Genomic DNA, 14,671 nt, shown 5'->3' with positions numbered 1-14,671 from the left:
ATAGCTGCAGGATCTCCGGACTTGTCTCCCATGGCTGCAGCATCTGCGGACCTGTCTCCCTTGGCCTGCAGCGTCTCCAGACTTGTCTCCCCTGGCTGCAGTATCTCTGGACTTGTCTCCCATAGCTGCAGTATGTCTGGCCTTGTCTCCCCTGTCTGCAGTGCCTCCGCACTTGTCTCCATCAAACACATTTGAAAGTCATTGCTCCTTCTCAGTGAGCTGGGCATTTCATTCTGTGCATCCCCTGACTGTGTGTCCTGTTGGGACCCGGTCACTCTCAGCCCTTAGCCACATTGAGGCCTATTTTAGACCCATGGTAAGGTTTTAATATTAGCGAGTGTAGGTACTATCCCAACTGGGTACACCTTGTCATTTGGTGGGATAGCTTTATGCTTTTTTTGATCAAAAACAGTGTTTACTAAGTACCCTATGTTTATATGCACTATGCTTTTATTTAGTTACAGCAGGGTATCTTTTCACAATTTTGCCCTTGGTTTCTCTTTGTCTCCCATGGCTGCAGCATCTCCGGACTTGTCTCCCGTAGCTGCAGCATCTCCGGACTTGTCTCCCATAGCTGCAGCATCTCCGGACTTGTCTCCCATGGCTGCAGCATCTGCGGACCTGTCTCCCTTGGCCTGCAGCGTCTCCAGACTTGTCTCCCATGGCTGCAGTATCTCTGGACTTGTCTCCCATGGCTGCATTATGTCTGGCCTTGTCTCCCCTGGCTGCAGTGTCTCCATACTTGTCTCCATCAAACACATCTGAAAGTCATTGATCCATGATTACACAGGAGCTGCCAGCACTGGATCTGGAAGATTTGTCTAAGTGCATTAAGCGGCAGAACCTTCTTCAGACAACCATAAAAAACCTCAGTAATACCTTTTACCTCGACTGCATGGTACATTATGAAAGACCTAAAAAATAACCTAAGTCATCTCCGAATAGGTAGCTAAACTGTGAGAGAATGTTACTAAGTGACGAAATGAAACAATCCGGCCCCTCCCTCCTTTTTATTTTCTCCTCTTTTTAACTGAGATGACTGTTATGTTTGTTTGGTTTAATTTATTGTTTGTACGTTCTTAATCTTCCTGCACTTTTCATCATCCCAAATGCTGATAAAGGAGTTTCCAATAATGCTTATCATAAATATAGTGTATTTACAAGCTATGTTATCCAAGTCTGCATACAGGATTAAAGATCATTATTATATTTTGATGGGAATGCTAATCATATTGTTTACTGTCTATTGTTTAAAATATTCAATAAAAAATATATAATTGAAAAACACCCTCAGTGATGGCAGCCGAGCCTGGAACTGTTGGGATTTCTGCACGGGGCTCATACTCCAGGCTGAAAAATCCAGAGATTTGGAAAATATTGTTTACATTTTTACACCATTTATAGATCAGTCTTGTGGCTTCTCTGGGTCTCCACAGAACCGGGGGGAGGAAGAGCCAAATTACCGTGACTCCTGGTGGAGCATCTCAGCCCTGAAACCTCCCCAGTGCCGGCCGTTAGCTGGTTTCTCCTCCCCCTGCCAGCCTGGTTCCAGGAGCAGAAGCCTGGGTCTTGGCTTCGCCGCTCACGCCCAGAGAGCTACTCTCTCCCTGGATAGGAGAGAGCAGGCCCCAGGTGGAAAGGTCTGACATCACAGGATCTCAGGAGAACACAGGAGGATCAGAAGCGACAACACCTGCAATCAGCAGGGTGAACAACAGATGAACAGAGCTGCACTCACCATTCTACTGCTGCAGTCGCTGTGTACATACATTACATTATTGATCCTGTACTGATCCTGAGTCACCTCCTGTATAATACTCCAGAGCTGCACTCACTATTCTACTGCTGCAGTCACTGTATACATACATTACATTACTGATCCTGTGTTACCTCCTGTATTATACTCCAGAGCTGCACTCACCGTTCTACTGCTGCAGTCGCTGTGTACATACATTACATTACTGATCCTGAGTTACATCCTGTATTATACTCCAGAGCTGCACTCACTATTCTGCTGGTGCAGTCCCTGTGTACATACATTACATTACTGATCCTGAGTTACCTCCTGTATTATACTCCAGAGCTGCACTCACTATTCTACTGCTGCAGTCGCTCTGTACATACATTACATTATTGATCCTGTACTGATTCTAAGTTACCTCCTGTATTATACTCCAGAGCTGCACTCACTATTCTGCTGGTGCAGTCCCTGTGTACATACATTACATTACTGATCCTGAGTCACCTCCTGTATAATACTCCAGAGCTGCACTCACTATTCTACTGCTGCAGTCACTGTATACATACATTACATTACTGATCCTGTGTTACCTCCTGTATTATACTCCAGAGCTGCACTCACTATTCTACTGCTGCAGTCACTGTGTACATACATTACATTACTCATCCTGAGTTACCTCCTGTATTATACTCCGGAGCTGCACTCACTATTCTGCTGGTGCAGTCAATGTGTACATACATTATATTACTGATCCTGTATGGATCCTAAGTTACATCCAGTATTATGCCCCAGAGCTGCACTCACTATTCTGCTGGTGCAGAGACTGTTCACATACATTACATTACTGATCCTGTACTGATCCTGATTTACATCCTGCATTATACTCCAGAGCTGCACTCACTATTCTGCTGGTGCAGTCACTGTGTACTTACATTACATTACTGATAATGAGTTACATCCTGTATATACTCCAGAGCTGCACTCACTATTCTGCTGGTGCAGTCACTGTGTACATACATTACATTACTGATCTTGAGTTATATCCTGTATTATACTCCAGAGCTACACTCACTATTCTGCTGGTGCAGTCACTGTGTACATATGTGATGCCCCTGGACTATTCAGGTCGTCACAGGGTTCTGCACAATCTTTCTCTCCCCGTGCAGTATTCAACCCCCATGGTTCTGGGTCCCTATCCTGCAGTGCTGCCTCCATCAGCATTCACAAATCCTAGATACACCTCACACCACACCTGTCAGGCACACCAGTGGGCTGCTAACATGGAATAGGGATGCCCACCTAGGGGTCAGGCAGGGAGGTGGGAGGTGACCAAAAGTTTGGACACACCTTCTCAATTAATGAGTTTTCTTTATTTTCATGACTCTGAAAATTGTAGATTCACATTTAAGACATCAAAACTATGAATTAAAACATGTGGAATGAAATACTTAAAGTGTGAAACAGCTGAAAATATGTCTTATATTCTAGGTTCTTCAAAGTAGTCACCTTTTGTTTTGATTACTGCTTTGCACACTCTTGGCATTCTCTTGATGAACTTCAAGAGGTAGTCACCGGAAATGGTTTTCCAACAGTCTTGAAGGAGTTCCCAGAGATGCTTAGCGCTTGTTGGCCCTTTTGCCTTCACTCTGCGGTCCAGCTCACCCCAAACCATCTCGATTGGGTTCAGGTCTGGTGACTATGGAGGCCAGGTCATCTGGTGTAGCACCCCATCACTCTCCTTCTTAGTCAAATAGCCCTTACACAGCCTGGAGGTGTGTTTGGGGTCATTGTCCTGTTGAAAAATAAATGATGGTCCAACTAAACGCAAACCGGATGGAATAGCACGCCGCTGCAAGATGCTGTGGTAGCCATGCTGGTTCAGTATGCCTCCAATTTTGAATAAATCCCCAACAGTGTCACCAGCAAAGCCCCCCACAACATCACACCTCCTCCTCCATGCTTCACGGTGGGACCAGCCATGTAGAGTCCATCCGTTCACCTTTTCTACAAAGACACGGTGGTTTGATCCAAAGATCTCAAATTTGGACTCATCAGATCAAAGCACAAATTTCCACTGGTCTAATGTCCATTCCTTGTGTTCTTTAGCCCAAACAAGTCTCTTCTGCTTGTTGCCTGTCCTTGGCAGTGGTTTCCTAGCAGCTATTTTACCATGAAGGCTGCTGCACAAAATCTCCTCTTAACAGTTGTTCTAGAGATGAGGTGTGTCCAAACTTTTGGTCTGTACTGTACATTACATTACTGATTCTGTCCTTACATCCTGTATTATACTCCAGAGCTGCACTCATTATTCTGCTGGTTCAGTCACTGTGTACATACATCACACTACTGATCCTGAGTTACCTCCTGTATTATACTCCAGAGCTGCACTCACTATTCTGCTGGTGGAGTCACTGTGTACATACATTACATTACTTTTCCTGCACTTATCCTGAGTTACCTCCTGTATTACCCTCTATACTGAGGTTTGTGGTGGTATTTCTCCCTTTTAATGCTAAGATAACAGACAGTGGCCCCTGGTAGAGTGGATCCCCACTCAGAGATGGCACGTGGCCGTGTTCTGTTTTGTCCAGTCCGTGGGTCTTTACAGTCTCATCTTTCAGGATAAATGATGCCTGTGATTATTCTGCAGATTATTCGGCTGTAATCTGATGCTGTGACTGTGTTGATGACTATTGATACATTTGTTGATACATTATTACCAGTTGGCTGTTTCTATAACGACTTCGGACACATTGTATCGCGTTCTAAAGCTTTTTCTCTTTTTCTCCTGAATGGCAGACTGCTGGGTAGCACATTGTAGTGTGTGATTGTTTCTTGCTGGGGACGTTGTGTCTTGGAGACGTATCTCCAGCGTTACTCGGCCAGACTTCCAATCAATGTGCCCAGTTACAGGGACACTTCCACCGCCCACATTATATAAAGATCACAGACGACGTCTCGGCAGCCACAGCTCCAAACTCAGAAACTATATCACGGATTACGCATCTAGATCATGGTGAGTGACTCAAAGACGTCTGTATCAGATCTACATGGTTTAGGCTTTGTTTTGATCAAACTGTATTTTAAGCAACTGTCAACAACTCCATCAGGACTTAAGTCTGAGGCCCTGGAAAATGGGGTTCAGACATTTGTTCTGATGGGGCCATTGACTGTAATGAGGCAAACGGAGTCACTTTGTGCTATGGCTACTTTCACACTTGCGTTGGACGGCTTCCGTTGCTATCCGCAGCCTTGAGGAATTACGGTAACCGTTGCAGGAAACCGTTATATGCCTTATAGACTTCTATTAGCTACGGATAGCAACGGATGGTCTTGCATTGCATCCGCCTCGGCGCATCAGTTGTTTTGTCGCTGACCGTTAGTGACCGTCGGGCGGATGGAATGCTGCATGTAGCGTTTTTCTGCACTTCAAAAAAACGCAACCTGCAGGATTCTGTCGGCGTCCGTTGTTTTTATAATGGACGCCTATGGTGGCGGATTCCGTTAGAATCTGTCATTTGACGGATTCCGTTAACGCATCCATCTTTACACAACTGCGCATGCTCAGATGTGTAAAGTCAAGAAAAAAAAACCTATAACGGATTGCGTTATTTTGTACGATCCGTAGCATCTGTTGTGCCACAATATGCAACGGATCCGTTGCATCCGTCACACAACGCAATGCTACGGATCCCGTCCAACGCAAGTGTGAAACTAGCCTAAGCCGGACATCAATTTTGGCAGTATCCGCCTATTTCAGGGGGGCACCAAGAAACAATTGGACACGTCAGACTTAAGCCCCGACAAAGCCACTGACACAAATGTGATGTAAATGAGACACTGACACTGGATAAAACATAATGTAAACCCTTCACTTAAAGTTAGGTTTACTTTCATACTCCAGAGCTGCATTCACAATTTTGCTGATTAAATATGGAAACAGTCAGCAATCTACCAGTTAGAAATAGTGTAATTGAGCTCCAATAATGTAGAAGGGACAGTTAGTTTTTCCAATAATACTACCTTTACAATACTTGTGGTAAAATCTACACTTCCAAGTTGGGAAGTTCCTTTTAGCTCGGAAGCTTGCAGAATTGTTAATGCAGCTCTGGAGTTTAATATTATAATTTACCAATATGATAGTTAGTGGTGAATGTGCTGAACAAGGATCAGATAATTTGGGGTTCTCAGACTAGGACCTGTATCTTGCACCACTCTCCCTTTTGGATTGACAAAATATAAGCATGTTCACTGCAGCACAATCATTATATATAGCCCTTAGCAGTCACTAGGCTCTGGTATGAACTCAACTTCTGCACCTCAGTCCAACTGTCATGCCTCGGCCTCTTGCTGGTGGTCGGTTTCCCTCCCTGCTGAGACACAGCCTGGTCGGTTCCTGTCCAAATGCTGATTGTTCATTTATCTTTGCCTTTCTCCTTTGCTTGTCTGCTAGTCTGGTGTTCTCATTTTCCTATTTTGTCCCTGGCTGTCCTATCACATCCCGGGTGGGGCTATTTACACTCTGTCTTTCTCCAGCATTCTCTGCTGGATATATTTCTATGTGGATTTCTGCTAAGGCATTCCAGCCTTGCAGCTATGGGATTTTGCCTTTCAGGCACAGACCTATATTGCATTTACACTGTGTATATTCTCATTTGCCTTCTTTACATCTATCTTTTGTTTTCTGTTAGGTTTGTAGGAGGTTACCCTTGCCTGTATTTATTATTTTTCCTTTGTACATTTGTGCACATGCTTTATGTCTACTCACCTTTGTTTTTCATCTACCCCTGTACACTTTCCTTATCCTGGTTAGTTGTATGTAGTGATCTCTCCTCTGGTTCCTCAGGAGGAATGAGAAACAGCTCGATGGCCTTTTAGGGAGCCAGATCTGATCTGTGGTTTCTAGTAGTGCGGCTCGGGACATTCTAGTCCGTACAGGAACCAGTTGGGTGTGAGTTTAGTGGCTTCAGAGGTTTATGATTTATTTCTCCTTGTACCTGTATGTGAGTTGATACATGTATAAAACCAACTGGACTACCATAGGCTCCTTACTCCCATTGGGCCCTAGGGGTCAGATGTAGTACAATCAGAGGCAAAACCTATGTCTCTCTGTTTCTCTTCTTAAAGTTGTTTCACAGAAACATTGACTGAGAATCTGCAGCTTCATCCCCCTCCTCCCTATATACTATTTTCCTTTAGGTTATCTCCTTTCGTTCTTTCCTATATTCTGTAACTTACTTTTTAGGAGAATCTCCACTGTCAAGAGTGTAGAAATCCATGTTTGGCGCTGGTGGCTCTGATTGCTATAGATCTGAAAATGGCATTATTATAAGTGGTTCAGGGTCAGCAGTTACACCTGGGCCCGGGAGCTTAAGGGGGCACAAAAGGTCACTTTGACCAATAGTGAAGACTAATATTATTTAACACTTGTGATAGCTGGTGGCCCTGTTGGAAATTTTGCATTGGTGCCGAGGAGCTACACCCTTGCACATTGCACAGATATCACATAGGCAGGGTTGGCTGCCACATGTCTCAAAAGTCGAAGTGATATAGATAATTCCATGTTATGAGCAGAAACATAGATGTAGATTTAAGGCTCAGGAAAAACGCACGAGTGAGAGATAGACAAGCTATGAGCAAAATGCAGCCAACTGCCTGGAGGGGAAGATTTATCAATACTCAGAACCAAACAAGAGATACTAGAAATCATTATTACCAGGGACAATTTATATGGGCTTCACTGAAGAGGATATCAACAAATATTGCATTCTCATAAGAAAAAGCAAGTAAATGCCCTGCAGTCTACCTCTGCCTTATAACATTCAGATTATATGTGCTGGTTCATGTTCTCACACCAGATCCTTATACCTTTACAGAGGGAATGTATCTCAGTCCATGTTGGCCAGGCTGGAGTCCAGATGGGCAATGCCTGCTGGGAGTTGTACTGCCTGGAACATGGCATCCAGCCGGACGGGCAGATGCCCAGCGACAAGACCATCGGTGGAGGAGACGATTCCTTCAACACCTTCTTCAGTGAGACGGGGGCTGGTAAACACGTCCCCCGCGCTGTGTTTGTGGACCTGGAGCCCACTGTGATCGGTGAGTACATCGGCTCTGATTGTCCATGGTGAAGGATAGAAGAGATATCCGTGAGGATCTGAGGAGATGAGAGGGGTGGACAGTATGGAAGTCACATAGAAACCTCCTCTATTTCTCTCCTACAGATGAGGTGAGAACTGGAACCTACAGACAACTGTTCCACCCTGAGCAGCTCATCACCGGCAAGGAAGACGCCGCCAATAACTACGCCCGTGGCCATTACACCATTGGCAAGGAGATCATTGACCTGGTGCTGGACAGGACCCGCAAACTGGTGAGTTCATTGAGATGTTCATATGTATCCTTAAATCTAAACCATCAAGTGAGATGGTAACAATCGGGTTGGCGTTATTAATCCTGTTTTCTGTAACATCATAGTCTAACTTTCTTTTATGTCACTTTACCTTCAGGCGGATCAGTGCACAGGTCTCCAGGGCTTCCTCATCTTCCACAGTTTCGGTGGTGGCACTGGATCAGGCTTTACCTCCCTCTTGATGGAACGTCTCTCCGTTGACTATGGCAAGAAGTCCAAGCTGGAGTTCTCCATCTACCCTGCCCCCCAGATCTCCACCGCTGTGGTTGAACCATACAACTCCATCCTCACCACACACACCACACTGGAGCATTCAGACTGCGCCTTCATGGTGGACAATGAGGCCATCTATGACATCTGCCGCAGGAACCTGGACATTGAACGCCCTACCTACACCAATCTGAACCGTCTGATCGGTCAGATCGTGTCCTCCATCACAGCCTCCCTTAGGTTTGATGGTGCTCTGAATGTGGACTTGACAGAGTTCCAGACCAACCTGGTGCCCTACCCCCGTATCCACTTCCCCCTGGCCACCTATGCCCCCGTCATCTCTGCAGAGAAAGCTTACCATGAGCAGCTCACTGTGGCTGAGATCACCAACGCTTGCTTTGAGCCGGCCAACCAGATGGTGAAATGTGACCCCAGACACGGTAAATACATGGCTTGCTGCATGCTCTATAGAGGTGATGTTGTTCCCAAGGATGTTAATGCCGCCATTGCCACCATTAAGACCAAGCGCACCATCCAGTTTGTGGACTGGTGCCCAACAGGGTTTAAAGTTGGTATCAATTACCAACCACCAACTGTGGTTCCCGGTGGAGACCTGGCCAAGGTGCAGCGCGCTGTGTGCATGCTCAGTAACACCACCGCCATTGCCGAGGCCTGGGCTCGCCTGGACCACAAGTTTGACCTGATGTACGCCAAGCGAGCCTTCGTGCACTGGTATGTGGGTGAGGGCATGGAGGAAGGAGAGTTCTCTGAGGCTCGGGAGGACATGGCCGCCCTGGAGAAGGATTACGAAGAGGTCGGCACCGACAGCGTGGAAGGAGAGGGAGAAGGAGAGGAGGGAGAGGAGTATTAAAGAGGGATGAAACGGGAGAAGGAGAAGAGGGAGAGGAGTATTAAAGATGGATGAAACGGGAGAAGGAGGGAGAGGAGTATTAAAGAGGGATGAAACGGGAGAAGGAGAGGGGTATTAAAGAGGGATGAAACGGGAGGAGAGGAGGGAGAGGAGTATTAATTGTTCATGCAGGCGTCTATAAGTGCAATAAACATTAATTCTTCGTGAAAATATTCTGTTGACACTGTTATATTGTTTACTTTATAGTTCTCATGTGTCAGTAACAGTCATCACATTCACAAAGGCGTCTTATAAAGGAGGAAACACAATGAACAAGTCAGCGCCCACACTTTATAAACCTTGATATTAGGATTGATACATTGTTTCCTTCCTACATGCAGAGACTATTTCCCGTGGCCCCTAAAGCTTATGGAAATGGAACTGAAAACAAAGTATTTTTGAGAGTATTCAAGACAGCGGAGTCCAGAAATTCTTCAGTGGCGTCCATGATAAATAAGATGACGGAATTCACATTCCATCAGATCTAAATTCTATTTGTAAGGTGTCAAAACGTTACAGCCAATGAGCTGTTATACTGTCAGTAAATGTAATATTTGGATTTGGGTTTTAGGCTTCTTTTAGGCAAATGCCCTCCTTTTAACACCAGCTCCAAATCCCCTACTCAGACATAGAGGTTCACAATGAAATTCTGACTGCCTTTAGCCACCACTAGGGGGAGCTCAAGAGCTAATTGCATAGTAACAGTTTACATTAGGCTCCCCCTAGTGGTGACTGCAGGTAACCAGCATGTAAAGCTTTATACCTATATCTATGTAGGTGATTTGGAACTGTGTATCAGAAAAATGGAGCTCCAAACGCTATAAAGATATACTGAGAAATTAATCAGCACAGATTTTTTTAACATAAATATACAGTGGAACCTTGGATTACGAGCATAATTGGTTTCGGGAGTGTGCTCTTAAACCAAGTTACTCTTAGCGAATTTTCCCAGAGGAAATAATTGAAACACAGTCAATTTGTTCCAAAACCCAAAAATATTTACTGTATTTATACAAACTTATTACAGTAATATAATATAATGTACTGTATTCATATACAATTATTACAGTACACTAATACAACATACTGTACAGTACAGTAAAAGCATATAAAACAAATTAAACTGCACGTTAGCTTACAATAAAATTGTTGGTGTGCGGGACGTACAGTACAAGCAATGTGATGCACTGGTTAGCAGAAAATAAGTACAATACTGTATCCACAAATACAAATTAATAGACATGCTATATAGTATATACTGTACTGTGCAATGGTATACTGTATACAGTATAAAGTACATATGTAGAGAAAGTTTCCTCCAGAGAGGGTCAGAGTGTGGTGAAAAGACGAAACCGGAAGTGTGCACGGTGAGTATTTGCTCTTATTGCAAAGCATTGCTCTTAATCCAAGTTACTCTGAGGGTTACTTTGCACGCTGCGACATCGCAAGCCGATGGTAGCGATGCCGAGCGTGATAGTCCCCGCCCCCGTCGCAGCAGCGATATCTTGTGATAGCTGCCGTAGTGAACATTATCGCTACGGCAGCTTCACATGCACTCACCTGCCCTGCGACATCGCTCTGGCCGGCGACCCGCCTCCTTCCTAAGGGGGCGAGTCCTGCGGCGTCACAGCGACGTCACGCGGCAGGCGGCCAATAGAAGCAGAGGGGCGGAGATGAGCGGGACGTACATATCCTGCCCACCTCCTTCCTTCCGCATAGCCGGCGTGAGCCGCAGGACACAGGTAGGAGATGTTCATCGCTCCTGCGGCTTCTCACACAGCGATGTGTGCTGCCGCAGGAACGAGGATCTACATCGTACCTGTCGCTGCACCGGCATTATGGAAATGACCGACACTACACCGATGATACGATTTCGACGCTTTTGCGCTCGTTAATCATATCAAAAACAATTTACACACTCCGATGTCGACAGCGACGCCGGATGTGCGTCACTTTCGATTTGACCCCACCGCCGACATCGCAGCTGTGATGTCGTAGGGTGCAAAGTGCCCCTTAATCCAAGGTTCCACTGTACATTATTATTATTATTTATTTATAGAGCACCATTAATTCCATGGTGCTGTACATGAGAAGGGGTTACATACAGAATACATATACAAGTTACAGTAGACAGACTAGTACAGAGGGAAGAGGGCCCTGCTCTTGCGGGCTTACATTTTCAGGGATTTTGGGGAGGAGACAGTAGGTGGGGTGTAGGTTGGGCGGCAGCTCCGCACTGTGGTGGGGCGGCAGCTGTGGTGGTAGTGGTGAAGCAGTGAGGTCATTGAAGGTTATAGGCGTTCCTGAACAGATAAGTTTCCAAGTTCCGTTTGAAGTTTGCAAGTGTAGTAGATAGTCTGACTTGTTGAGGCAGCGAGTTCCAGGAGACTGGGGATACTCAGGAGAAGTCTTGGAGGCAGTTGCGTGAGGAGCGAATGAGAGAGGAGGAGCGAAGGAGATCTTGGGAGGATCAGATATTGCGTTTTGGGGAGTAGTGAGAAATTAGTTCAGAGATATACGGAGGAGACAGATTATGGACGGCTTTGTAGGTCAGTATTAGTAGTTTGAATTGGATACGGTGGAGGATTGGGAGCCAGTGGAGGGACTTGCAGAGAGGAGAAGCGGGGTGGTATTGAGGCGAGACGTGGATCAGACGGGCAGCAGAATTAAGGATGGACTGGAGAGGGGCGAGCGTGTAAGCAGGGAGGCCACAGAGAAGGATGTTGCAGTAGTCAAGGCGGGAGATTATGAGGGCATGCACTAGCATTTTTGTAGATTGGGAATTGAGGAGAGGACGGATTCTGGAAATATTTTTGAGTTGAAGTCGGCAGGAGGTGGTGAGGGATTGGATGTGTGGTATGAAGGACAAGGCAAAGTCAAAGGTCACTCCGAGGCACCGACCTTTGTGTGCTGGGGTGAGCGTGATGTTACTTATTGTAATAGATAGATCAGGTGGAGAGTGTAGGTGAGATGGAGGAAAGGAGGAAAGATGATCAGTTCAGTTTTGGCCACATTGAGCTTTAGGAAGCGAGAGGAGAAAAGCAGGATATTGCAGATAGGCACTCTGGGATTCTGGACAGCAGAGAAGTGACATCTGGACCAGATATATTTATATATATATATATATATATATATATATATATATATATATATATATATAGGTTACTGTTTATTCTTCACCGACAATTAGAAATAAGTTGCGAATCAGTATTTAATGAAGTTGGCAGTGGAAAATCACCTATTCTTTGATCAGACAGAACAAATAATTTGCATTTTTGCTACCATTTATACAAGTTGCACACAGGCAGCCATTATATGGTGGATTGTTTCTGTGTTCTCATCATCTGAATACTTCTGGTTGATATTTGTCTTTTTGTTATAAAGCTACTTGATTCACTTACTTGAATAAAAAGGTGATAAATCCCCTCTCGTCCGGGGGTCTTGTCTGCCACCGCGGCTCGGCCATCCATTCAGTTTTTGAAAAAGCTGCAAAAGGGAACTCAGTAAAGTGACATTATCTCTTTTAGAAATAAGCAGACTTTTTTTTCTAATCCTGGTTGGCTTCTTACTGCCCTGATAAAGCAGCTTAAAGACAACAGTGACCCCTGCAGCTCATGATGTGCTCCTACACTCACTGATGGGATCCTGTTACATGCTATTTAGGCCTCTTTCACACGTCAGTATTTTGCATCAGTGTTTCGTCAGTATTTGGATGCCAAAACTAGGAGTGGAACTTACAGAGAATAACTATAATTGAAAGCATAACACCTGTTCCGTGTTTTGGAGACGCGTCTGGTTTTGGCATACAAATACTGATGAAACACTGATGCGAAACACTGACGTGAGAAAGAGGCCTTAATTGTAGATATATAGACAATCTGCAGGTAAATATTTTTTAAATTCTGTCTAGCCGGTTTGCTGGAGCAGCCGCAACAGCGAAAAAATAAAGTTATATTCTCCCTGCAGCTGCTTACTTCCATTCACTTTCCCTAGCACTTTGATTGACAACATGTTCTGCATGCAAGCTGAGGAGCAGGCTGTCAATCAAAGTGGCAGGGAGTGATTACAGCTCATTCATTGTACATGGAGCGATGTCTGTGATCGCTCCCTGCACCACTCCAATGACTGCAAGCAGTAGCGTAACTTTAAGCTCATGGGCCCCGATGCAAAACCTTCAACAGGGCCCACAATTATTGCAAGTCTTTAAAAGATCTGTTCATATAGGCTACTTTCATATAGGGACTTTTTGGGCTCCTTAGGCTCCAGGGCTCGGGTGTGATTGTAACCTATTGTAGTTACACCCCTGACTGGACGCGAGCGGCTAGAGGCTTCATCAGAGAACATTACTTTTCTGGAAGTAGAGGATAGGACTGCAGAGGACGGAGGGAAAGTTATTTCCACTGATGAAGCCACATTGAGACTGTTTGGGACGTCTAGAAGAAAAGCTGAGCACTATCATCAGTCCTGTGCCAACAATAAAGCCTCCTGGAACCATTCATGTGTGGGGGCTTGTCATCCATCTAGGGGGGGTCATTTACAATTGTGTCTAAGATCACTGCTATAAATACAGAATGGGATCTAAACCTGAGCGACTTCTCCCATCATCCAGGACAATGCGGAGATGATGCATTTTCCAGCACAATGGAGACCAGGACACAAGGCAAAAGTGAGAACTAAGTGGATCGGGAACAAAACATTGATAGTTTTGGTCCATTGAGAACTGGTGGGTCAATCCTTAAAAAGAGGGAGGACAAAGAAAAACAGAAATTGTGATAAACTCCGAGCCCTGATGAGACAAGAATCGGTCATCAGTCACGATGTGGCCGAGACGCCGATATCCAGCCATCGGGCCGCAGGGCAGAAGTCTGGAGAAATCAGGGGCAGCGCTGGAAATATTCAGTCTTTACAGAAACTTCAAATATTTGTCAATAAAATTCTCAAACTTCTGAAATTATCATAATTATACTTCAGTAGTGTCGCACCTCCACTTAATAAATCATTATACAGTGGAACTTTGGATTACGAGCATAATTGGTTCCGGGAGCGTGCTCTTAAACCAAGTTACTCTTATATCAAAGCGAATTTTCCCATAGGAAATAATTGAAACACAGACAATTCGTTTCACAACTCAATAATATTTACTGTATTTATACACACTTATTACAGTAATACAAAATAATGTACTGTATTAATATAAAATCATTACCGTCACTAATACAAAATACTGCACAGTGCAGTAAAAACATATAAAGCAAATTAAACTGTACATTAGCTTACAATAGAATTGTTGGTGTGTGAGAGGTACAAGCAATGTGCTGCACTGGTTAGCAGAAAGAAAGTACAATACTGTATCCATAAAAGCAAATTGCTAGACATGCTATATAGTAAATACTGTACT

General features: G+C 44.7%; 1 protein-coding gene across 1 annotated transcript; it reads left to right on the top strand.

The window, feature by feature from the left end:
- Positions 1-4,739: 4,739 nt before the first annotated feature.
- LOC142244965 (tubulin alpha-1A chain-like) lies at positions 4,740-9,825 on the top strand. Its single transcript, XM_075317111.1, has 4 exons — positions 4,740-4,757; positions 7,618-7,840; positions 7,966-8,114; positions 8,251-9,825. The coding sequence occupies exons 1-4, from the start codon at positions 4,755-4,757 to the stop codon at positions 9,232-9,234; spliced, it is 1,359 nt and encodes a 452-aa protein (XP_075173226.1). The 5' UTR covers positions 4,740-4,754; the 3' UTR covers positions 9,235-9,825.
- The last annotated feature ends 4,846 nt before the right edge of the window (positions 9,826-14,671 follow it).

Source organism: Anomaloglossus baeobatrachus, chromosome 7, assembly GCF_048569485.1.
Source record: "Anomaloglossus baeobatrachus isolate aAnoBae1 chromosome 7, aAnoBae1.hap1, whole genome shotgun sequence".
NCBI classification, from domain to species: Eukaryota; Metazoa; Chordata; class Amphibia; order Anura; family Aromobatidae; genus Anomaloglossus; species Anomaloglossus baeobatrachus.
This window is presented reverse-complemented; position numbering and strand designations above follow the sequence as displayed.

Excerpts from the sequence above, each read along its gene's own strand:
- LOC142244965 (XM_075317111.1), top strand. Across the intron at positions 7,841-7,965 it reads CCTGGAGCCCACTGTGATCG|ATGAGGTGAGAACTGGAACC; the intron begins GTGAGTACATCG and ends TCTCTCCTACAG. Across the intron at positions 8,115-8,250 it reads TGGACAGGACCCGCAAACTG|GCGGATCAGTGCACAGGTCT; the intron begins GTGAGTTCATTG and ends CTTTACCTTCAG.